Source organism: Hemiscyllium ocellatum, chromosome 7, assembly GCF_020745735.1.
Source record: "Hemiscyllium ocellatum isolate sHemOce1 chromosome 7, sHemOce1.pat.X.cur, whole genome shotgun sequence".
NCBI classification, from domain to species: domain Eukaryota; kingdom Metazoa; phylum Chordata; class Chondrichthyes; order Orectolobiformes; family Hemiscylliidae; genus Hemiscyllium; species Hemiscyllium ocellatum.
This window is the reverse complement of record NC_083407.1, coordinates 5,168,715-5,193,359: the sequence shown is the minus strand read 5'-3', so window position 1 is coordinate 5,193,359 and position 24,645 is coordinate 5,168,715. Positions and strand designations below refer to the sequence as shown.

At 49.5% G+C, this 24,645-nt stretch overlaps 1 protein-coding gene across 1 annotated transcript in view; it reads right to left on the bottom strand.

Moving 5' to 3' along the window:
- Nucleotides 1–21,959, bottom strand: part of abcb6a (ATP-binding cassette, sub-family B (MDR/TAP), member 6a) — a 254,471-nt gene extending 232,512 nt beyond the window's left edge. The window contains exons 1-2 of the mRNA XM_060828218.1: nt 21,735–21,959; nt 1,290–1,821 (exon numbers count right to left, since the gene is read on the bottom strand). Of these exons, the coding sequence (XP_060684201.1) occupies nt 1,290–1,805 (516 nt within the window). The 5' untranslated portion in view covers nt 1,806–1,821; nt 21,735–21,959. The remainder of the gene's footprint in view (nt 1–1,289; nt 1,822–21,734) is intronic.
- Between the last annotated feature and the right edge of the window lie 2,686 nt (nt 21,960–24,645).

Here is a 24,645-nt window from a genome sequence, read left to right as displayed (position 1 = left end):
GTTACTAATTCCTCAATCCTATACTACAGCCACCCCACCCTGATCAAGTTGAACAAGAATTAAAGATAAAGATAATAAAAAGCAGCTGCAAGCACTTTACCATTATTTTTATCCAAATTGAGATAGGATTTATGGTGAATGTATTGTGATCAAAAGGAACAGGGGAGTTTGGATTTACAAGTTCCCAAAATTCTCCTCGCCTCATGACAGAGATTGACCAAGCACAGTGAACAACAACTTACATGACAGATGTATTGTGCATCCATCAAAAAACTGAACAAAATAGATCTTGATCTTGTCAATCAAGTCCTACATTCTTACTAGATTTTATTTATTCAACACTAATACTGCATCAAGTTGAACTGGAAGGTACTCTATTGCTCAACTTATTCTTATCACTCAATTGCAACACCCTCCTCCACCTGAAACCAGTGATTGGAATGGTAGTGAAAACAGGCCACTCCTACCCCACCCAAACTAGTCAGTCCATAATTGGTACAGGCATTCAAAACCAAAGCAAAGCAATCCTCTTTCAACATGCAGACGGAGCTTCAAATGACATCTAAATCTATTGATTGAACCCAATTGGAAAGTGGATTTGTCTAGCATAGAAGTTGCTTTGGATCAGTATGAGAAGACAGTCTGCAAAGCAATCTTCTCATTTTGTTTTCTTGGTGGCCGTAAGGAACAGGGAGACTCCTCCGGGTCTCTTCCCCTACCCCAGGCAACCCTTCCCCTCTGGGAGAAAAAGTGAAAGTGAAGACTGAAAATGCTGGAGACCAGAGTCAAGAGTGGAGCTGGACAAGCACAGCCGGTCAGGCAGCGTCCGAGGAGCAGGAGAATCAATGTTTCGAAGATCAGCTCTTCATCAGGAATGAGGCTTCCCTTCCCCCCTCCCCCCCCCACCTCCTCCATCTCTCATTTCAACTAAAGATTCATCTTCTAAAATGTATGGCTTGTGTGGTGGGTCACCAGCTTCAGATTCTGCCTGATTTTAATGGCTAGGCAGCTGCTTTCCTGTGCTATTTTTGCTGATTCATGAGGGGGTTCTAATGAAACCTCACCTGATCTGAAATTTTGACTTGGTATTCAATTCTTCAGATGCTGCCTGACCTGCTACTGCTTCAGTTTTCTTTTTTTTAAAATCTCTAATGCAATAGGAGGAGGTGTTCTTCAAATGCATAAATAAGTACTCATTGAAAGAAATCAATGGACAATCCTGAATGGACAATCTGAGCTCAGCCCTTTCACCCTTGATCCACAACAAAAAGGTTATTCTTAGAACCTACCTTGTGATTAGTATTGTCCAGAGACCACCACCATAATGGACTTCTCCACGATATGAAGGTCAGATTCTCAGCTGCAAAGGCCAGAGCCCAGAAGAGTAGCAGAACGCTACTGTGACCACGTGTCCTGTCCCGCATCAACACTTTTGTGCGTTCGAGGTGCAGCAGAACAATGGTACACAGCCACCCAATAATAGATAGGCATGAGTAGACGATAGTGTATCCATACACAGTGCCTAAACCAAAGGATTGCCAAAGAATATAGATTCCAAACTGCAGCAACAGGACCACCGACAGGAGCAATTGCAGTAAGAAAAGGCGAGAGCGTGGTACATACTTTGGCTCCATTGTAGTGCCATACATATTGTAACAAACATACAGCAAACTGCCGAAGAGGAAAGCGATGCTCAAGAGTACTGTTGAAACCAGGGTGAAATAAAAACATGGGAAAAGTCCTTGTTGTATCCATACTTCTGACAAGGATGCGTTGTCTTCACAGTAACTTCCAAGGACAGTCATTGTCTCAGACAAACAGCTGCAAAACAGAAACACAAACTGAATCCTCAAGGGATACAACAAGAATTATAACCAACAAATATTTAAAAAAAGGTACTTTCAACAGGTACTCAACATAAAGACGTATGAAAACTAGATAGTTCTCTCTTATGCCAATGTTATTGAACGCCATTCCTCTGCAGTAATATCAACAATTCCAATTTAAAATGCAAAGACCTTTAGGCAATAGGATTAAGCCATACATCCCCTCAAGCATTTTCCAAACATTAATTATATCATGGCGGACCTTCTAACCTCAATTCCCATCCCCTGCTCTCTCCTCATATCCCGTGATTCCCATTTGCTTGTTTTAAATACAGTCCATGATTAACCATGTTCAACCCTCTGGAGCATAAAATTCCAAAAATTCACAAGAAGAAATTTCTCATTTGCAGTGACAATGTCTCCTAAGTCCATTCTCTCCTCAAATAATCCTTTCAGATGACACAAAGTTAGGCAGAGGTTCAGGTTGTGTTGAGGAAGTGAGGAGGCTGCAGAAGGACTTTGACAGTCTAGGAGACTGTGCAAAGAATGGCAGATGGAATAAAATGAGAGAGAGAGAGAGAAAGAAAGTGCATTACCTCACACCTTGGAGGCATAACTGGGGAAAGGCTTCAGAAATCTGAAGCACAAAAGGATTTGGGAGACCCAGTTCAGGATTCTGTTAATGTTAACATGCAGGTTCAGTTAGCAGTCAGGGAGGCGAATGAAATATGAGCAATTTTTTCAAGAGGGCTAAGATATTGCAGAGGTTGTACAAGGCTTTGGTCAGACTGCATTTGGAACACTGTGACCAGTTATGGGCCCCACATCAAAAAAAGAGTGGGCTGGCATTGGAGGGGGTCCCGAGGAGGTTTACAAGAATTATCCCAGGGACAAAGGGAATGTCATACGAGGAGTGGTTGAGGACTCTGGGTCTGTACTCAAATGGAATTTAGAAGGATGAGGGTGTATTGTATTGAAACTTCCTGTTTATATACCGAAGACCTGGATGGAGTAGATGTAGAGAAGATGCTTCCATTAGTAGGACAGATCAGGACTGGAGGGCAGACTTTGAGTGAAGGGACGACTCTTTAGAACTGGGATAAGGAGCAATTTCTTCAGCCACAGATCAGTGAATCTGTAGAACAGACTTTACATTTTGCCAATTTGTTTTTTTCCCCCAAGATTAAAGCTCAGCAATGTTGCTGCATTGTCCTTGTTATATGTTCCTCCAATTTGTAGTCTGTCCAACACAATAACTATTAGGAGTCCTACAAATTATTCCCAATGTTTTCAGTTTGCTACCTCTTAGTTCAGACCATACATACTCAACATTTCAGCAGCAAAAACAAAATGAAATTGTGAAGGAAGATAGTTATTTGGAAAAATCTACCCTTGTGTAATCGGATTTTGGCAGGACCATAAACTATAACTGAGATAAGCATGTTCAGACCATTCTTTCACATTAGAGCAGTGGGTAGCAAAGATAAAACAGAAGGACTCCGAGATAAAGTGACAGTGAGAAGTAACAGACCAGAAAGATCTGGATGATTAGAAACGTATTGAATGGAATTGGGAAGCAGAAATAAACTGCAATTTTTAGACTAACTTACAGGACACCACTGACCGATCAAGGAAGGTCAATGGCTACTAAGCCCCTTTACATCATCTGTTTAATGCTTTTGGTCTGCACACTTGTTGAGTATACCATAGAATTGTTCCATGAATGTCTTGCTATGCTGTTTGTGTTAGTTCACCAAATAAGGATCAGAGCCATTCTCCTGCTGCTTCCTTAACCCTGGATAGGAGTCTTTTACAAATAACCAACCGATTCCCTTTGGAAGCCCCCAATTAATCTGCCTCGACCACATAGACGTACATTCTAGACAATGGCCACTTGATGTGAAGAATGTGAGGGAGAGTGGGAGATCTTAGAAACTCTAAGAGAACTAGATAGGGTAAACACTGGAAGGATGTTGCCAATGACCAGCGAGTCCAGAACAAAAAAGGGGCTATAGTTTAAGGATAGAAGGTAAACCATTTTCGGACTGATTTCTTCACCCAGAGAATGGTGATCCTGTGAAAATCTCTGCCAGAGAAAGTGATGGAGGCCAAATATTCAATATTTTCAAGAAATATTTAGATACAGTTCTTAGGGCTAAAAAGGATTAAAGGGTATGGCAATAAAGCAGAAATCAGTTCCAGAGTTGGATAAATCAGCCATGATCACACTGAAATGGCAGAGCAAGCCTGCTCCTGCTCCTATTCACGATGTTTCTCTGCCTCAATGAATGACCGACCATAAACAGTACCCATTCAAAACATGCCTGCATCATAAAATTCACTTCAGTGGAAGCAGTCTGCAATGGAATTAATGGCTCCACGAAACATGTAAATGTCTATAGAAGCAAAATAGGTTGTCCTTGGACTGGATTTCAATTTTGGTGTGCCTTGGCCCCACAAACAGGAAGAGGCATTACTGAATTTGAGCTCAACTTCCAGCTATCCCAATGAAGGCAGAAACCTTGGAAAAAAAAGGACACCCCACTGAATTCTAAACAACTTAGTCAGAGATATACAGCATGAAAAAACAGGTCCTCCGGTCCAACATATCCATGCTGACCAGACATCTAAATAAATCTAGTCCCATTTGCCAGCAGTTGTCCCATGTCCATGCAAATCCTTTCTATTGACATGCCTGTTCAATTTTTATGTGCACCACTGTTGGCTGGCTGTGTTCGGAGACCCCATGGACAACCCAGACATACATACCAATAAACTCAACCAAAAAAAAGTTATGTATGCCCATAACAGAGTACACATCATTCTTTGACAGTTTGAAATATGCATCCATTGGATTTGCCACTCAGCATGACTAGACTAGGTTAAAAACACATTGGTTTGACTGTAAGAGTAACAAGTCGTCAGATGATAGGATTCATCCTCATGATGGCACCGAATTGGTGTATTATAGACTGCCCAAGACAGATAAAAGTGTTGCCTTTTTGTACCCTACCTGATCTGAAATGGGTTCTGCACAACATGAGCTGGGTGAATTTCAACAGCCAGTTTTGGGCAGGTTTCCATATAAATGGGAAAGATTCCTTTGGTGTGCCAAGTATAACATAAAATCGATAGCAATGCAGTGTCTACATGCTTATTTGACATTACTCACCTACTCACCAATGTAGTATTCAAGGAAGCCATTGACACCTGTAGTGCAGATCAAGACCTGCCACTATTGCATGAATCAGTATCCAGTAAACTTACTAAGAACTCAAAGTTTGTCACTGATGATGTCTCCTAGCCAGGGGACGAAACGTTTGCAACAAAAACTTCCAGCTCGGCGAACAGAACCACTACAACTTACTAAGAACACAACATATGCACAAATAGAAAGTGTTGCCATGGATCAGTTAGGTTCAGTTCTCGTAAATATCCTTGCTGGATTATTTCAGAAATGTATGTATCTTCATTAGAATGACACAGAACCTCCTACCACTTGCATATTCCTCTCGTTTGAAATTCTGTATTCATGTGAAAGTCCTGTTTATGGCTAAAAAAATAGTTTCCTTATATGCCTTAATGGGCTCCATCCTGCACTCAAAATCATGTTTGCAACAGAGTAATCAAAATGAGCTGCTTTTCCTTGATGTGCTAGTTGAGAATCACCAAGGGGTTTGTAACACAAACTTTCTTTCACTGGACAATATACACGGAGTTCCTGGAGTTCCATGCACTAAGAATGACCTACTGTCAACCTTGTGACTATGTGTCAAGTCATATATTCACCATGCAAGCTCTATGCTAAATAATCCAATTAATTACACGGCCAAACAGTTTAGATTGCAAGTCCGACTGTCAATGTGGTGCTCTTGCACATACTGGAAGCTACATCGATTAACACACAAGGCCCTGCTGTTTTTTTGTAGGCGGAAACAGCTTGTAAACACAATGTATCTGTTTCTACTAAAAAGGGTCAACACTTCTCTGGCTCATTTCAAATGTTTAAACTGTCTACTTGGCTGGCTGAGAATTTCAACAGAACATGTCGATGGCTTGTCAGCCGTCATTTAACTAGATAAGATTTCCATATCCACTTGCCAGCCAATTAGCACCTGTCGTACTCAGTATAAATGCTACATAGCCCCGGACACGCCCTGCCGTGCCCATTTGCCACCGGGCGGTGGGGATCCCCAGTGGAGGGCTCTCTATGCTGGAGTCCTCCCCCTTTCTCTCGGGGATCTGGGGTGGAGGGTGCTGCACGCAGCAGTCCCCTGCAACAGCAGATTGCGGTGGTTCACGGACTCCCAGCCCAACTGCTTGTTCTGTGGTGCTGTGGAGTCCGTGGACCATGTGTATATTGGGTGTGGGCATTTGCACTCCCTTTTTTGATTTTCTCAAAAATTTTCACCTCTGCTTTTGGTTGCACTTCAGTCCCACGCTCCTGATCTTCGGGCACCCGGTGCGGAGGAGGGAGGGCAGGTCTGAAGACCTCCTCGTGGGTCTGCTCCTGGGCCTGGCCAGACTGGCCATAAACAGGTCCAGGCAGCGGGCCGTGGAGGGGGTCGTTAGGGCCGACTGCCTGCCCCTCTTCCGCGGTTACGTTAGGGCCCGGGTGTCCTTGGAGAAGGAGCACGCGGTGTCCACCAACACCCTGGAGTTGTTCAGGGAGAGGTGGGCGCCGCAGGGAGTGGAGTGCATCATTTCCCCCTCCAACTCTATTTTGATTTAGTCCCTGCCCTCCCCTTCACTGTTTGTTCACACAGCATTACCCTTTGTGAGGGGCACTGCTTGTCACTGGCCACTCGGGAGTTTTTCCTACTTTTCCTGGTGGTGGATATTGAATAAAGATTTGTGCACTTTGTGTCTCTCACTGTGTCTCACAACTACACACACACACCATGGGTGCTGGGGAAAATAAGCACTACCGCAGTTAGGCGGTAGTGTGGGGGTTAAGGAAAAAAAAGAAAAAAAATAAATGCTACATAGCCCCGGACACGCCTTGGCGTGCCCATTTGCCACCGGGCGGTGGGGATCCCCAGTGGAGGGCTCTCTACGCGGGAGTCCTCCCCCTTTCTCTCGGGGATCTGGGGTGGAGGGTGCTGCACGCAGCAGTCCCCTGCAACCGCAGATTGCGGTGGTTCACGGACTCCCAGCCCAACTGCTTGTTCTGTGGTGCTGTGGAGTCCGTGGACCATGTGTATATTGGGTGTGGGCATTTGCACTCCCTTTTTTGATTTTCTCAAAAATTTTCACCTCTGCTTTTGGTTGCACTTCAGTCCCACGCTCCTGATCTTCGGGCACCCGGTGCGGAGGAGGGAGGGCAGGTCTGAAGACCTCCTCGTGGGTCTGCTCCTGGGCCTGGCCAGACTGGCCATAAACAGGTCCAGGCAGCGGGCCGTGGAGGGGGTCGTTAGGGCCGACTGCCTGCCCCTCTTCCGCGGTTACGTTAGGGCCCGGATGTCCTTGGAGAAGGAGCACGCGGTGTCCACCAACACCCTGGAGTTGTTCAGGGAGAGGTGGGCGCCGCAGGGAGTGGAGTGCATCATTTCCCCCTCCAATGCTATTTTGATTTAGTCCCTGCCCTCCCCTTCACTGTTTGATCACACAGCTTTGCCCTTGTCACTGGCCACTCGGGTGTTTTCCCTGTTAGGAGTTGGACCGGTGGCAGTGTGTGCCAGTGGTGGAGGTGGAGGTGGAGGAAGGAGGTGAGAGCTTTGTGTTCTGGGCCAAGCCTTGGAGCTGCAGTGGGGCCCACTCCCACTGCTGGTCTCTGGGACCCCGCCTGGGCCTGCCTCCACCACCGCAGCCTGGGACTCGCCTGAGGCCCCTTCCCACAACCTCCACCACTGGTGTGACCTGAGGCCTACCTCCACTGCTGCTGCCTGGGACTTGCTTGGGAGTCCCTCCACTGCTGGGACCAAGGGCCAGCCTGGGACTTGCTAGACGCCTGCCTCAACTGCTGCGACCTGCGGCCTACCTCCACCGCCGCTGCCTGGGACTTACCTGGGAGTCCCTCCCCAACCGAGGGCCAGCCTGGGACTCGACAGAGGCTGCCTCAACTGCTGTCGCCTGAAGCCTGCCTCCACCACCGCAGCGTGGGACTCGCCTGAGGACACTCCCCACAACCTCCACCACTGCTGCGACCCGAGGCCCACCTCCACCGCTGCTGCCCAGGACTTGTCTTGGGGACTCCCGCCCCCCAACAGGCCTGCCCCCAACACTGCAATTGAGGGCCTGCCAAGGACTTGCCTGAGGCCTGCCTCCACCACCACTGCCTAGGACTCGCCTCGGGAACCTCCCCAAGGACTCCACCGCTACTACTGCCAGAGGCCCACCTCCACTGCTGCTGCCGGGGGCCGACGGAGTATGGCGAGCCCGAAGGTCGCAGGGCCCAGCCGGACCTACGCCGGGGTAGCCGCTGCCTTAGGCTCGGCTGCCCCAACCCCGGCCGCAACCGCATCCCCCTTCAGGCACCTGACCAAACGCCTGGGGGTAAAGGCCTATCCCCATCCCAACATGACCATCGAGGCCTGCAGTAAGGCCATGGCTAGTGTGGTCGGCCCACTGGCCATCGTCGCTGCGGCCCGCACGTACGGGAAGGCCGTATTCTTTCTTAAGACTGAGCAGGCGGTCCACCTGGCCGTGGAGAGGGGGCTCACTATGGGCGGGACATATTTGCCAGTCGACCCTTTGGAGGTCACGGCCCAGAGAGTCGTGATCTCCAACGTCCCGCCCTTCATTGCCAGCGAGCTCCTTCTTCCCCACCTCAACACCTTGGGGGAGATCCGGTCAGGTGTTCAACCGCTCCTGCTCGGTCTTAAGGACCCCGCCCTCCGTCACGTATACTCCTTCCGACGCCAGGTGTTTATTTGCCTGGCCCGGGAGGAGGTCACCGAGGGCTCATTCACTGTCCTCCACGAGGGCGCGGCATACCACGCCTTCTGGACGGCGTGCGGTGCCACCTGTGCCGCAAGGTGGGGCATATTAGAAAGAACTGCCCCACCCAGAAGGCTGCCCAGCCCACACCAACGGCTGCGGGTGGTGCAGCCGCACCCACTCCCCCTCCCCCAAAGTCAACACCACAAGCCCCAACACCGGGGGCTAAGCCGGAGGCTCCCAATGCCTCGGCCTCTAGCAGGGAGGGAGGTGAGCGTCCGACCGGACGGAAGGCGCCCAGGAAAACTCAACGTGTCAAGCCCGCCCAAGGGGAGACCACCCTATCCCCATCCCCTTCCCCTCCACGTAGCCCACGATCTGCCCCACCCCGCCATGACAATGCCCCTGCGGCCGTGCCAGCATCGCCCCGGCACGGGAACCCTGACCCCCGAACCCCCAAACCCGTACCTGATCCCGGTCCCACTGACCCCGACCCCCACCCCCACCCCCACCTCGTTACAGGAACACCTGGGGCTTCAACCCCTCCTCTGGAAACTGAGCCCCGCCCCACCCAGCCACCCCCTGGCACTAACCTGGGGGGAACCACCACTGCTCTACTTCCTGCAGCGACTGTGTCTCTGGGCCCCGGAGAGGGAACTGGGCCCCTGCCCTGCCCGCCATCACCTGATAAACCAGGGGCGGGGCAGGAAGTGACACAACTGACCCTCCCCACCCTGGCCACGCCCCCTGCCTTCCCCCAGCCAATCGTATTCCGGGAAAGGCTGGTGGGGGGACCTCGGGCCCCATGACCACCAAGGCAGGCGGGGAGGGGAAGACCCATAAATTCCCCCCTGCCTCTCTGGGGAAGAGAAATCCCATCAGCGCGCCGGCGGCGCTGCCCCTCTCCAGGGGATGAGCCGACGGTGTCTCCCCACTGTCCTGCACCATGGCCCGACCTGCCCAAACCCCCAGGGGCAACAGCCGGGCCTTCCACCGCCATAACTCCTCCAGCCCCTGGGGAGGATTTTAATAACAGCACGGGCCATGGTGCAGATGACCCCCCCACTTTATTCTCTGCTGGGTCGTCGAGCGGTGGAGGCAAGGAAGGTGTTATCCTCGCTCCTCCCTCCCAGACTGTTTCTCCGGGGGCCTTGGCCCTGGGGGAGGACCTTTTCCCCGAGGAGCCGGGCGTCCCGGTGTCGGGAGAGGAGCGGGGCCCCGAGCCTCTGCCGCCCGACGACTCAAACTCGGGGCGTTCCGGGAAGGGGTGCGTCGAGGAAGGTACTGAAGGTGACCCTAGGGGTGGGGTCACTGGAGGTTTGAGGCCAGTTGGCGGTGCCGGACCAGCCCCCTCTCGGTGGGGGAGGGGTCGGTGACCGAAGGCTACCTCCCGGAGGAGGGTTCTGGATCGGTGGCGGACACCGGGGACGACGCAGAGTCCGTCTCCAGCGAGATTTTCGAGTCCCAGGTGCCCCCCATCGATCTCCCCCTCATCCCCCTCGAGGAACTCCGGGAATTTGTCGAGGAAACTCGGAGTCGCCGGGATAGAGCCCAACTGGCGCTCGACCGCTGGAGCTCCTTTGAAAGAGTCTACTGGTCGGCCCACGCTGCAAGCCAGGCGCCCGGGCTTGACGTGAATGAGCGAAAGCGAGTCAGGAACTTCCTGGGAGCACTCCTGGTGAGGGCGAGGGACTTCTGTGCCCCTCTCTCGTCCTCCCAGTAAATGTGTATATAGTTTAACTGTGTGTACTGGTGGTGGTTGCACTATACCTCCGACATGCAGACAACTATAGCCAGCCTCAACATCAACGGCAGCAGGGAGTCACAGCGCAGATTCCAGACCCCCTCGGTCCTTTGGGACGGGAGGTATGCGGTGTGCTTCCTGCAAGAAACCCACACTACCCCGGGAGACGAAGCTACCTGGCTCCTGGAGTGGCGAGAGGAGGGAGGGGGAGGGGTCTACATGAGTCATCTCACCCGCAGATCTGGCAGGGTGGCTATCTTGTTGGCCCCGCATTTTCAGCCGGAGATCTTGAGGGTCAGGGAGCCAGTGCCAGGCCGTTCGCTTCACCTGACGGTTCGGCTGGGGGGGCGCAGTGCTTCACTTGGTGAACGTCTATGCTCCCCTGGCCGGGCCGAGGCATGCGAGCTTCTTTGAAGAAGTGTCCGCTCACCTTGCTTCCATCGAGAACCAGTGCGTCGTCCTCGGGAGAGATTTTAACTGCGTCCTCGAGGACAGGGACCACGGCGGTGCCCGCACGAGTTCGGCGTCGGGGAGGAGGTTGGGGGACTTGGTCAAGTCCTTCGACCTGGTGGACGTCTGGCGGGATCTCCATCCTGACTCCATTGCCTTCACCTTCGTGAGGCCTGGGGTCGGAGCGTCCAGAATTGACCGCCTGTACATTTCGCGGGCGTACGCCTCCTGTTTTCTGAAGGCCTCCACGCGGCAGGTGTCGTGCACGGACCATCACCTGGTGTGGGCGGAACTCCTTCCGTTCGGCGCCAGGCTGGGCTCCGCGTACTGGCACTTTAACAACCTGCTGCTGGAGGACGAGCGGTTCCGGGACTCGTTTCGTTGTTTCTGGGCCGGCTGGAGAAGGAAGCGGGGAAGCTTCCCCTCCGAGGCTATGGTGGGACGTGGGCAAGGCTCACGTCCGCATCTTCTGTCAGGAGTACGCGAGGGGGTCGACAAAGAGGCGGAAATCCAGGATCGGGGAGTTGGAGAGGAAGATGCTCGACCTGGAGTCACGCCTCGGTCAGCCCGACGCGGACCCGGCCCTGCGCGGGGTGTAAGAAGAGAAGAAGGCCGCGCTCCGGGAGCTGCAGCTCGTCGGGGCTCGGGGCGCGTACGTGAGGTCGCGGCTCCAGGACCTGGACCGCGGTTCCCCCTTCTTCTACTCGCTGGAAAAAAGGCATGGCACCCGTCAGCAGCTCCTTGTGCTGCTGGCCGACGACGGGTCCCTCGTCTCGGATCCGGAGGGTATCAGGGCCCACGTCCGATCCGATTACACGGCCCTGTTCTCTCCGGATCCGTCCAGCGAGGATGCTCGCAGAGTTCTGTGGGAGGACCTGCCGCAGCTCAGCCTGGAGGACGCCGGGAGGCTCGACGCTCCCGTCACCTTAGAGGAGCTGACTGGCGCTCTCGAGGGGCAAATCCCCGGGGCTGGACGGGCTGACTGTGGAGTTCTTCCAGGCATTCTGGGACGTCCTGGGGAGCGACTACGCACAGGTCCTGGGGGAGTGTCTAAATGCCGGAGAGCTGCCCCTTTCTTGGCGCAGGGCGGTCATCGTCCTGCTGCCAAAGAAGGGGGACCTTCGTTCTTTGAAGAACTGGCGTCCGGTCTCCCTCCTCAGCACGGACTACAAAATCTTCGCCAGGGTGTTGTCTTTTCGCCTGGCTTCCGTGCTAGCCCACATGATTCACCCGGAGCAGTCCTACACGGTCCCGGGCCGGAGGATACACGACAACGTCCATCTGGTCCGGGACCTGATCCATTTCTGTCGATGGGCTGGTCTGCCGAGCGCCTTCCTGTCTCTCGATCAGGAGAAGGCGTTCGGGCTCGATTACGAGTACCTGCTCGGGACTCTGCGGGCATTCGGGTTCGGGACGCAGTTCGTCGCCCGGATCCGGCTTTTGTACGCCGCCGCAGAGTGTCTGGTTAAAGTTATCGGGTCCCTGACGGCGCCCCTTCGCTTCGGGAGAGGAGTGCGTCAAGGCTGCCCCCTGTCTGGCCAGCTGTATTCCCTGTGCGTGGAGCCTTTCCTGCGCCTCTTGCGGAGGAGGTTGTCGGGGCTGGTTCTGCGCGGCGCGGGCACGGGGATGGTTCTTTCGGCCTACGCCAACGACGTGCTCCTCACTTTTCACCGACCCGGCTGACCTGGGGAGGATGCGCGAGTGCCAGGCCGTGTACTCGGCGGCGTCTTCCGCCAGGATCAACTGGGCCAAATGTTCCGGGCTACTGGTGGGTCCGTGGCGGGTGGACTCCCTGCCGGAGGAGATACGGGGGTTCAGCTGGAGTACCACCCATCTCCTCTACCTGGGGGTCTACCTCCGCCCGACCGAGGAATCCTGGGCGGCCAACTGGCAGGAGCTGGAGGCCAAAGTCTCGGCTCGCCTAGGCCGCTGGACAGGACTGCTCCGAGTGCTATCTTACAGGAGCCGAGTGCTGGTCATAAACCAGCTGGTCCCTCCTCCTGGCTTTGTCGTTGACATTCAGAGAACGTTGGTCGACTTCTTCTGGGACAAAAAGATGCACTGGGTCGCTGCGCAGGTTCTGAGTCTCCCTGTTGAGGAGGGCGGTCAGTCGCTGGTGTGCGTCCGCACCCAGGTTGCGACGTTCCGCCTTCAGACCTTTACGTCGTGCCTCCTCCTAGGTGGTGCACCCTGGTGACCTATTTTTTCCGCCAGGTGCGTAACCTCAACTACGACACGCAGCTCCTGTTCATCGACCGTGACGGTTTGGAGTCGCCCTCAAGGTGCAGCCTGTCTTTTACCAGGACCTGATCACTGTCTGGAACATGGTCGAATCGTGTTACACCTACCCTCCGGCAGGAGTAGCGGCTGTCGTCAGGGAGCCATTGCTCAGGAATCTGCACCTCCGTGCTCGCGGGTTCGAGTGGCTGTCGGAGGGGAGGGCCGTGGCGGTGAGGGTGACCAGGGTCGGGGACGTGCTGGGTGTCAGGGGACTGGGCCAGACGTTGCCGCAGGACATAGCCAGCAGGGCAGCGGTAGACGTCCGGTACGTGGCCACTGCCATCCGACGCCTTTAAAATGGCGGTGTTCGGACCTGACATAATGCACCAGTTGGAGGACGCTCAGGTGTGCGGTGGGATCCCGTCCGCGCCCACCCCTGCCCGGACGGAATTTCACATTGGCCCCAAGGTCCCGTACTTCCTGCGGGAGCCTGTGCCCCACAACCTGAGCCGCCTCCGGAATTTTAATTTTGTTTCCTTTCAGGGGGTGAAAAGGCGGGCCCTGTATCGACTGCTGCTGCACACCGTCCACCTCTTCTCCCTCATCCACCGTCCAGAAACGCATTGGCGTGCCCATTTGCCACCGGGCGGTGAGGATCCCCAGTGGAGGGACCTCTACGCGGGAGTCCTCCCCCTTTCTCTCGGGGATCTGGGGTGGAGGGTGCTGCACGCAGCAGTCCCCTGCAACAGCAGATTGCGGTGGTTCACGGACTCCCAGCCCAACTGCTTGTTCTGTGGTGCTGTGGAGTCCGTGGACCATGTGTATGTTGGGTGTGGGCGTTTGCACTCCCTTTTTTGATTTTTCTCAAAAACTTTCACCTCTGCTTTTGGTTGCACTTCAGTCCCACGCTCCTGATCTTTGGGCACCTGGTACGGAGGAGGGAGGGCCGGTCTGAAGACCTCCTCGTGGGTCTGCTCCTGGGCCTGGCCAGACTGGCCATAAACAGGTCCAGGCAGTGGGCCGTGGAGGGGGTCGTTAGGGCTGACTGCCTGCCCCTCTTCCGCGGTTACGTTAGGGCCCGGGTGTCCTTGGAGAAGGAGCACGCGGTGTCCACCAACACCCTGGAGTTGTTCAGGGAGAGGTGGGTGCTGCAGGGAGTGGAGTGCATCATTTCCCCCTCCAATGCTATTTTGATTTAGTCCCTGCCCTCCCCTTCACTGTTTTGATCACACAGCATTGCCCTCTTTGATATGAAGGGCACTGCTTGTCACTGATCACCTGGGTGTTTTTCTATCTTCCTGGTGGTGGAAATTGAATAAAGATTCGTGCACTTTGTGTCTCACACCTGCACACACACAACATGGGTACTGGGGAAAAAATAAGCACTACCGCAGTTAGGTGGTAGTGTGGGAGTTAGAAAGAATCAAAAATAAGTGTTGGATACCCTTTACATTGGTATTTGCGAACTGTCCTGATTAGCACAGGATAAAAGTTTCAGCATTATTTTTCACCATAAATTTTGCACTATAGATTTCCTTGCACATTTATCCTTCTTACAAAATTATTTCTTTTTCTGTATTTGCTCACAGGATGTGAGCAATTGCTGGCTGAGGAGCATTTATTGCCCACCCTTAAATTGCCCAGAGAGCAGTTAAGAGTCAACCACATTGACTTGGGGTCTGGAGTCACACAGGCCAGACCAGGTGTGGATGCATTTTCCTTCCTCAAAAGGACAGTAGTGAAGCAGATGAATTTTTCCAACAATCAGCAATGGATTCATGGTCATCATTGGACTCCTTAATTCCAGATTTTTTATTATCAAACTCCATCATCTGTGTTTGTGGGATTGGAGCCTAGGTTCCCAGAACATTATGTGGGACCTCTGATGCTGCCTGACCTGCTATGCTTTTCCAGCTCTACTTTGTCCCTGGATTAAACAGTCCGGCGGTAATACCATGAGGCCATTACCTGCCCATTAGTGGGCTATAAACTAAACACAATTTGGTGGTACCTTTTTTCTGGCTCTTGGCTCCAGTCAAATCAATTCAGTCTTTGACCATTGCATGGTCCTTGATCAATACTACCATTCTTCTCCCTTTTATGAAGGATTTTTGATCCAGCAATATTTAAACACCCAATCTGGCCCTACGTCTACTTGGCAATCTGCACCCAAAACTTTCTGATCTTAAGAACACTGGGCATTTACATATATGCACAGGATCCAGGACTTAGACTTTACTACTTCCTCCCTTACACTGACCCCCATCTACTAACATTTGCGCTCTCCCAATATTCTGTATGGCTTGGTATTCCTCTGATATTATCGCATGGTTGCCAACCCCTGCTGGGTTAGTTTAAATCCTCCTCATCACCACCAGCAAAACATCCTAGAACTGACTCTGCCACAACTTTGTTCAGGTGAAAAACATCCAGGCTGTAGAGGGTATGTCTGCCTCAGCCAGTCCCAAATGGCACTAATTAAAAGCTCTCCTCATGCAGAAACTTTCCAAGTCTGCATGTATCTATATAATCCTATTTCTGTACTCACTTTTACATGGCATTGGAAATTATTCAGAAGAACACTATTTTTGGGGTCCAGCTTATTAATTTCCAACCTATGTCACCGAATTCCACCTCCAGGACCAGATCTCTTTCTACCGATAACATTGGGGCCAATGTTGACCACAATTGCAGACTTTTTGCCCAATCTCCTCAGGGTGTTCTGCAGCCAGTAATATCCTCGGTCTTGACATTGGCAGGCCAGATATATTCATAATTTCACAGCTATATAGTTGCAGAAATGCTCATCTGTTCCCATATTTATATTGAATTATCTATCACTACAGTTTTTCCAATCTTATTTATATCCCCCTGTAAAGTCAAGGTTCATTTGGTGCTTTCTGCTTAGTTCTGGTTACACTCTCCAGATGAGCCATCGTTGTCATCAGTATTTTGAATGAACTCAAGTTGAAGAGCAGTACGCTGTCAGACAACTCGTGTCCTGCTGCTTGCTCTTTTTGGACTGCCAGGTGATCATTCCCTCTCTCCGTCCATATGCTTAAGCTGAGAGAGACCACATCAATACATACATTGCTATTGACATTTCAGCTTCATGAATGCACCACCTTCCTGCTGCTCCTCAAGTTCCAAACCCCAGAGCTCCAGATGCTACAATTCACAACATTTCCAGCATGTATGGATTTCCAAGACAGCGAAGAGGGTTCCCTCAGATTACAACAGGATCTGGACCAGATGGGCCAATGGGCTGAGAAGTGGCAGATGGAGTTTAATTTAGATAAATGCGAGATGCTGCATTTTGGAAAATTAAATCTTAGGAGGACTTATACACTTAATGGTAAGGTCCTAGGGAGTGTTGCTGAACAAAGAAATCTTGGAGTGCAGGATCATAGCTCCTTGAAAGTGGAGTCGCAGGTAGATAGGATAGTGAAGAAGGTGTTTGGTATGCTTTCCTTTATTGGTCAGAGTATTGAGTACAGGAGTTGGGAGGTCATGTTGCAGCTGTACAGGACATTGGTTAGGCCACTGTTGGAATATTGTGTGCAATTCTGGTCTCCTTCCTAGCGGAAAGATGTTGCGAAACTTGAAAGGGTTCAGAAAAGATTTATAAGGATGTTGCCAGGGTTGGAGGATTTGAGCTACAGGGAGAGGCTGAACAGGCTGGAGCTGTTTTCCCTGGAGTGTTGGAGGCGGGGGGGGTGACTTCATAGAAGTTTACAAAATTATGGGGGGGCATGGATAGGATAAATAGACAAAAAAAGTCTTTTCCCTGGGGTCAGGGAATCCAGAACTAGAGGGCATAGGTTTAGGGTGTGAGGGGAAAGATATAAAAGAGAACTAAGGGGCAACATTTTCACGCAGAGGGTAGTACGTGAATGGAATGAGCTACCGGAGGATGTGGTGGAAGCTGGTACAATTGCAGCATTTAAGAGGCATATGGAGGGATATATGTATAGGACAGGTTTGGAGGGATATGGGCCAGGTGCTGGCAGGTGGGACTAGATTGTGTTGGGATATCTGGTCGGCATGGATAGGTTGGACCGAAGGGTCTGTTTTCATGCTGTACATCTTTGACTATGACTCGATGTGCTGGTTAGGTGAATTGCCCATAGTGTCAAGGGATGTGCAGGCTAGATGGATTAGCCAGGAAAAATGCAAGGGTACAGGGGTAGAGTAGAGGCATGGGTCTGGGTGGGATGCTCTGCAGAGGGTCAGCATTGAATCGATGGGCTGAGTGGTCTGTTTTCACTCTATGGGGAATCTAAATGATTCCCAAATGGCTGCAGTCAAAACGTGACACACAAGATGGTTGTGGTTGCTGGAGACCAGCCTTCTCAGCAAGAGTTCCTTAGAATTGTGTCCCAGGCCCAACCATCTTCAGCTGCTTCAATGACCATCCCTCCTTCAGAAGGTTCACTGTTGACTGTACAATGCTCAGCATTATTTGCAACCTCAGATACTGAAACAGTACATGTTCAAAAGCAGCAAGATCTGAACAACATCCAGGTTTGGGCTGAAAATTGGCAGGTAACATTTGTGCCACACAAATACCAGGCAATGACCTTCTTGAACAAAGTCAAAATAATATAATCACTGCCCTTTGACATGTAGTGTTACTGTCACTGCATCCCCACTATGAACATCCTTGGGTTTACTATTGACCAGAAACTCAACTTGACTTGGTACACAAACACCTTGGCTACAAGAGCAGATACAAGACTTGGAATACTGCTCCAAATAACTCCCCTCTGCCTTCCGAAAGCCAGCCCATCATTCACAAGTACAAGTCAGGAATTTGATGGATTACTAGCCTTGTCTGGATGGGTGCAGCTCTAACAAACATTCAAGAAGCTTAACACCATTCAGGACAAAGCAGCCTGCTTGATTGGCAACACATCCACAAACATCCACTCCCTCCGTCACTGATGCCCAATAGCAGCAATGTATACAATATACAAGATATGCTGCAGAAATTCACCAAAGCTCCTTAAACTCCACCTTGCAAACACAAGACCACTTGTATCTAGAAGGACAAAGGTGACAGATACATGGGAACACCACCTCATGAAAGTTCCCCTCCAAGCCATGTAGACCTGAAAATGTATCATTGAAGGAACAATGTCTCAACCAAAATTCTGAAGTTCCGTCTGATGAGGATTGTGGGTCGACCCACAGCACATGGGCTGCAGCAGTTTAAGACGACAGCTTACCATCACCTCATCAAGGACAACTAGGGACAGGCAATAAATGCTGGATTTCCTGGTGAAGCGCTTTTGCCTGAAATGTCGATTTTCCTGCTCCTTGGATGATGCCTGACCTACTGTGCTTTTCCAGCACCACTGATTTAAATCCTGATTCCCAGCATCTGCAGTCCTCACTTTTGCCTAATAAAATGCTGGTCACCAGTGATGCATATATTACAAATGAATATACAAAAGGTGCAACTCTGCACAAAACATCACTTCCAAACAAAAACTTCTCATTTGCGCAAAATTCCCCCATGAACCAAATTTACTCCTACAGTTCACTGCCTACAGTATACTGACTATGAAACTACACATTTGATGTTTCTTTGTTCAAACTACCAAATTACTACAAGTATCAAATCTGCAAAGAATGATAATACGGATCTATCAGCTCTCCTGAAGGAAAATCAAGTTTACCCCATTACGACACAATTTGTCTTTTGATCCAATTCCCTTCAAAGAATATTGAACTAGCATCAATCATCTTTTCAGTGTATTCAAATGATTACAGCAGTTTACCAGTCAGCTTAACAATGCCTTCTCTGGAGCGTATAGGGATGGTAATAAATATAGCCTAGCCAGCAACACCCATATTTCCTTGAATAAGCAAATAGAACAAACTTAATCACTGACCTCTTCTTTATAGAATCCCTACAGTGTGGGAAACAGGCTCTTCAGCCCAATAAAGTCTACACCAACCCTTCAAAAGAGTAACCCAACCAGACCCATTCCCCTAGATTTACCATAAGACATAGGAGTGGAAGGAAGGCTATTTGGCCCATCAAGTCCACTCTGCCATTCAATCACCTAACCTAGACATTCCTGAACACTGTGGGCAATTTAGCATGGCCAGTTCACCTAACCTGCACATCTTTGTATTGTGGGAGGGAGCCAGAGGAAACCCACACAGACATGGGGAGAATGTGCAAACTCCACACAGATAGGTGGAATTGAACCCTGGTCCCTGACGCTGAGAGGCAGCAGTGCTAGCCACCGTACCACCCCAACATTTGTCCAATTCGTTGTTTTCTTTTTCGACAATAGCCCAGGAAGCTGCAATTTTCAGGCAGCATTTTGTACCCAGTTACTAAGTTGTCTGAACCTACAAAACCAACTGTCCTTAATAGATTACTAATTGGCTGAAAGTGGTAATTTAATTCAGGAAGCAGAATTGGAAGTTTAAGGCAGAATTGGGGTTGTGGGTAAGGAACTCAATATTCTTCCTCAAGCACAGTCTTCCCTGGAACCCAAATAATCATGTAAATTGGAAAAAGCTTATCTTACCAGATATGATAGATGCAGCTAACTCAAGGAATAAATTCTGCACAAAGAGATGTGGGGCAAGAGTGCATTGCAGAAAAGGGATATTCATGTGTCAAACTTCTATCTCTACTGTACAATTGGCAGACACACAGGTCTTTCCTTTGCAGTGACTAAAGCAAAAGAGTGAATTATAATGTGTTAACTCCACGAAACCCTGAATCAGATACATCGGTCACTTGAAGTCTCATAATAGCATGGTAATAAATATACGAGTAAAAAGTGAGGTCTGCAGATGCTGGAGATCAGAGCTGAAAATGTGTTGCTGGTTAAAGCACAGCAGGTCAGGCAGCATCCAAGGAACAGGAAATTCGACGTTTCGGGCCAGAGCCCTTCATCAGGATGAAGGGCTCTGGCCCGAAACGTCGAATTTCCTGTTCCTTGGATGCTGCCTGACCTGCTGTGGTAATAAATATAGCCTAGCCAGCAACACCCATATTTCCTTGAATAAGCAAGTGGAACAAACTTAATCACTGAGTGAAGTAATATCTAGCTCAAAGCAAGGTGGTTTGCATTATTAAGAACCCAAATCAACTCCAGGATATTCTTCAGGCAAGTGTTCTAATCCATCTATTTTTAGTTGCTCTAATGATCTTCCCTCCAAAAAGGTATATGAAAATTTGAGTTTGTACTGCTGAATGGAGTGTAATATTTGCATCACACAAGAGAGAGGTAATGGCTACATCAAATAATGTAGCTTTCTTTACTTATTATTCAGTGTTTTATCACTGAATTCCCCCACTATCAACATCCCAGGATTATTATTGATTAGAAACAACTGGAGCAGCCAGATAAACCCTGGAGTAGGTCACTGACTAAGAATACTGCAGTGCTGAAAATGTGTTGTTGGAAAAGCGCAGCAGGTCAGGCAGCATCCAAGGAACAGGAAATTCGACGTTTCGGGCATAAGCCCTTCTTCAGGAATACTGCAGTGCCTAACACACTTCCTGACTCCTCAAATAATATAAAAGACACAAATCAGGGATGTAATAGAATAAGTTCCAACAACACTAAAGAAACTGGACACATCCAGGACAAGCAACCTGTTTGACTGACACCCTTTTACCATCTTCAATATTCATTCCCTTCACCACAAACACAGCAATGTATGCTAGAGTGCCTTCCATCATCTAGAACAAGAGTGATAACACACATAGGAACACTACAAACTGCAATCCTCCCTCCAACTCTCATTCTGATTTGACACTGTAATGAGTTAAAGTCACAGAGCTTCTTACCACCACCGTGTAGTTACACCACATGGACTGCAGGGATTCAAGATGGCTCACCACAATCATCAAGAGTAAAGGGCAAATGTTGATCAAGCCACTGTAGTGAAGTTTATAACAAGTGATATAAAAAGGCACACCCAACTACCCCATTTGTGGAGCTTCCAGGCTTGAACTTCATGCTGATTGTAAATACCACCTGAGAAGCTACAACCAGAAACAAGATCTCGTCTGAAACGATACAATGAATTCCTACCACCCTGCAGCTGACGATTATCACAAAACAGGAGTATTCCACTTGACCAAAAAAACTCTCAAAATGAAATATCTTGACTCTACTGACCTTGAACAAATTCAAACTGGGGAAGGCATTAAAAACCGGGTGAACGGTGTACGTAAGTAGTAAACGCTGCCCTGCCAAGGGTACATCCGATGAAATGCAGAACCCCAGACAGATTTCTAACAACAACAAAAACAAACACAAACTCTGGAAAAGCTCAGTAGATCTGGCAGCATTTATGGAGAGAAATCAGGGTTAATGTTTTGGGCCCAGTGACTCTTCCTCAGGACAGAAGGTAGTTATGAAAATGTCGGTTTTTAATGTAGAGGTTGGACTGAGAGACTGAGCCTTGGCGTTTATGACATTACACAGCGTCAGCTCGAACACACTGCACTCCTTTTTTCAGATGTGTATTTACTGTACCGATTGTAAAGGCAGAAATACAAACTGCGACCAAAACGTGCGAATAAAAGCTATCGAGAGGAATATAACCAGGCCACAGCTAACCATAAGAATACTCACCAATTTTCAAGGCTCCGCTCACTTTATTTTCTCTCGCCTTTGAAAGTCATTTGCAAATGACACAGGCCACAATACAACCACTAGGTCCTAGTGCACGCAATCACAGGATGTGAATCTCCAAATCCTGTTTTAAACGGCCACCGTATTGCCCTTGGATTGGCTTCAGCCGCCACTCTGCCAATTAAGCGCTTAGTCACTGTTGAACACAGCAATGTGAACGTTACGAGCAATAATTATCATAGAATCCCTACAGCGTTGAATCAGCCCATTCAACCCGTTGAGTCCATACCGACCACCCAAAGAGCATCCCACCCAAACCCATCCCATTCCTGTTACTCCGCATTTCACATGGCTAATCTATCCAGTCTGCACATCTTTGGACTGTGGGAGGAAACAGGAAAAACATTCAACCTTCACACAGTTGCCGGAGGCTGGAATCGAACAAAGATATCTGGTTGGCATGGACGAGTTGGACTGAAGGGTCTGTTTCCGTGCTGTAGATCTCTATGACTCTATGCTGAGGCAGCAGTACTGACCAGTAAGCCACCATGACACCAGTTTATTCCACAGCAAACAGGGGGGCCATTGCATTAGAATGGCCAGAGATTACAGACAGTTTCCTGCACTGTGCGTGGATCTGTGTGTCATGTTGTTTCCCTTGCAACAGCAGTCCTACAGCTCGCTCTCTCAGAGTCACTTATCTCACCCAATCCAAGTGTGGTCACCACCATTTTGTCACCAATGCACATTTTTGATTTCCAGCATGATTGAAGGTGACAGTAAGCACTCCTCTTCCAGTGATTCCCAGCTTCCACCTCTGTATGTCGATGAGCTTCCAAACATTCAATTCCCCTTCCTGTTAGCCCTTCCCTGTATTCCACTGGCTTCATAATTCCTTCAGTTCATACCCAAATAGTCTACATGAGTATGCCTTTACCCCCCCAAGCCCTATCCCTGTCATATGAGGTGACCATGCCAATTGCTGTCATATGTGTTGCTGGAAAAGCGCAGGAGGTCAGGCAGCATCCAAGGAACAGGAAATTCGACGTTTGGGGCATAAGCCCTTCATCAGGAATCGTCGAATTTCCTGTTCTTTGGATGCTGCCTGACCTGCTGCACTTTTCCAGCAACACATTTTCAGCTCTGATCTCCAGCATCTGCAGACCTCACTTTCTCCTCAATTGCTGTCATACACTATCCCATCCCCTAGAAGTCAGGGTCTGCAGATCATGGATGAACACCCTCCTGCACAAACCCTTTCCCATCCATGCTTTACTGTATTCCCCCTTCACAAATATCATTTTCCCCTTCATAAATATAATATACTCTTCCTCTCTCTCTTGAACCTCCAATTCCAGAAATTAATGTGCAATGTCTCCTTTGTGTGGCAATGACCTGTCCACCCAGCACCCCCTTTCTATATAGTTTCTGTGGATGGACATGACAGACTGACCTTGGCCCATACTCTTGAGTGACCTAACTGGATAGTCCAACATGAGAAAGGTGCAGACCTCTGACTGATATTTGGACCGGTTTATTCCTGATGAAGGGCTTTTGCCCGAAACATCGATTTCACTGCTCCTTGGATGCTGCCTGAACTGCTGTGCTCTTCCAGCACCACTAATCAGAATCTGGTTTCCAGCATCTGCAGTCATTGTTTTTACCTCTCCCTGACAAGTCTGTATTTCCTGACCAGAATGCAAATGTATTGGAAAGGTGCAACAATGGTCATGAGGGGTTGGTTAATGTTGGAGGTCTTTGGTCACAAGGGGGTGTGTGCTGCTGGAGTACATGGATTGTGCCCTGAGATGCTGTTTGGTCCTAAGCAACATGCAGCAATCTGAAGTCACCAGGTATATGCTCTAACTTCAATGTCGAAATTTCTTAACATCTAGCTTGTTCAATGGGCTTGGTATGATAGAAAGCTGAACATTAATGAGTTGGATTTGGCAAAAGCATAAAAGATAGAATGAGAAGCTCCGATATTGAGTTAAGCTTCATTAGACCTCTCATCTGAATCTCACCATAGCCCATGTCGTTCAGACACCTATAAGACTCCACCCAATGAAACTATTGTCAATCAGATTCACTAAAATCCTTTGAAGAAAATTTGATATCCTCATCTGAACTTGCCAACACACAACTTCAGACTTTTAAATGCCCTTTGAAATCACCAAGCAAATCAATTGGTTGTATCCAAACACTACAATTTATGATAAAAGAATTTAAACTGAATGAACCATCCAGCATCAGCCAAGGCATCAGAAACAACAATGGCATATACAGGCTTGTTAAAATTACAATGATCTCTTGAGTACCTTCTGGTAACCTTGAAGCAATATCGGGAGTCATTAGACTAATCAAGCAACAGCCTGTTAAATAAAAACCCCTGATTGTCTGGCTTGATGATGATGATGGTTAAATTATAAATTTGGCCAAGATAACTTTCTTTAGAGTTTTCTTTAAATTTGTACAACAGAATCTGCATCTTTTAATTGTATCATTGGTATTGTGAGAATAGAGGTTTGCTCCACCTGACTGCCCCGGCCGACCCATTGTCTCAGCCTGCTCCTGCCCCACCAAACTCATCTCCGCGTACCTCGACACGGTTCTGTCCCCTTTAGTCCAAGAACTCCCCACCTATGTTCGGGACACCACCCACGCCCTCCACCTCCTCCATGACTTTCGCTTCCCCGGTCCCCAACGCCTTATCTTCACCATGGACATCCAGTCCCTGTACACCTCCATCCCCCATCACGAAGGGGCCTCAAAGCCCTCCGCTTCTTCCTTTCCCGCCGCACCAACCAGTACCCTTCCACTGACACCCTCCTTCGACTGACTGAACTGGTCCTCACCCTGAATAACTTCTCTTTCCAATCCTCCCACTTCCTCCAAACTAAAGGAGTTGCCA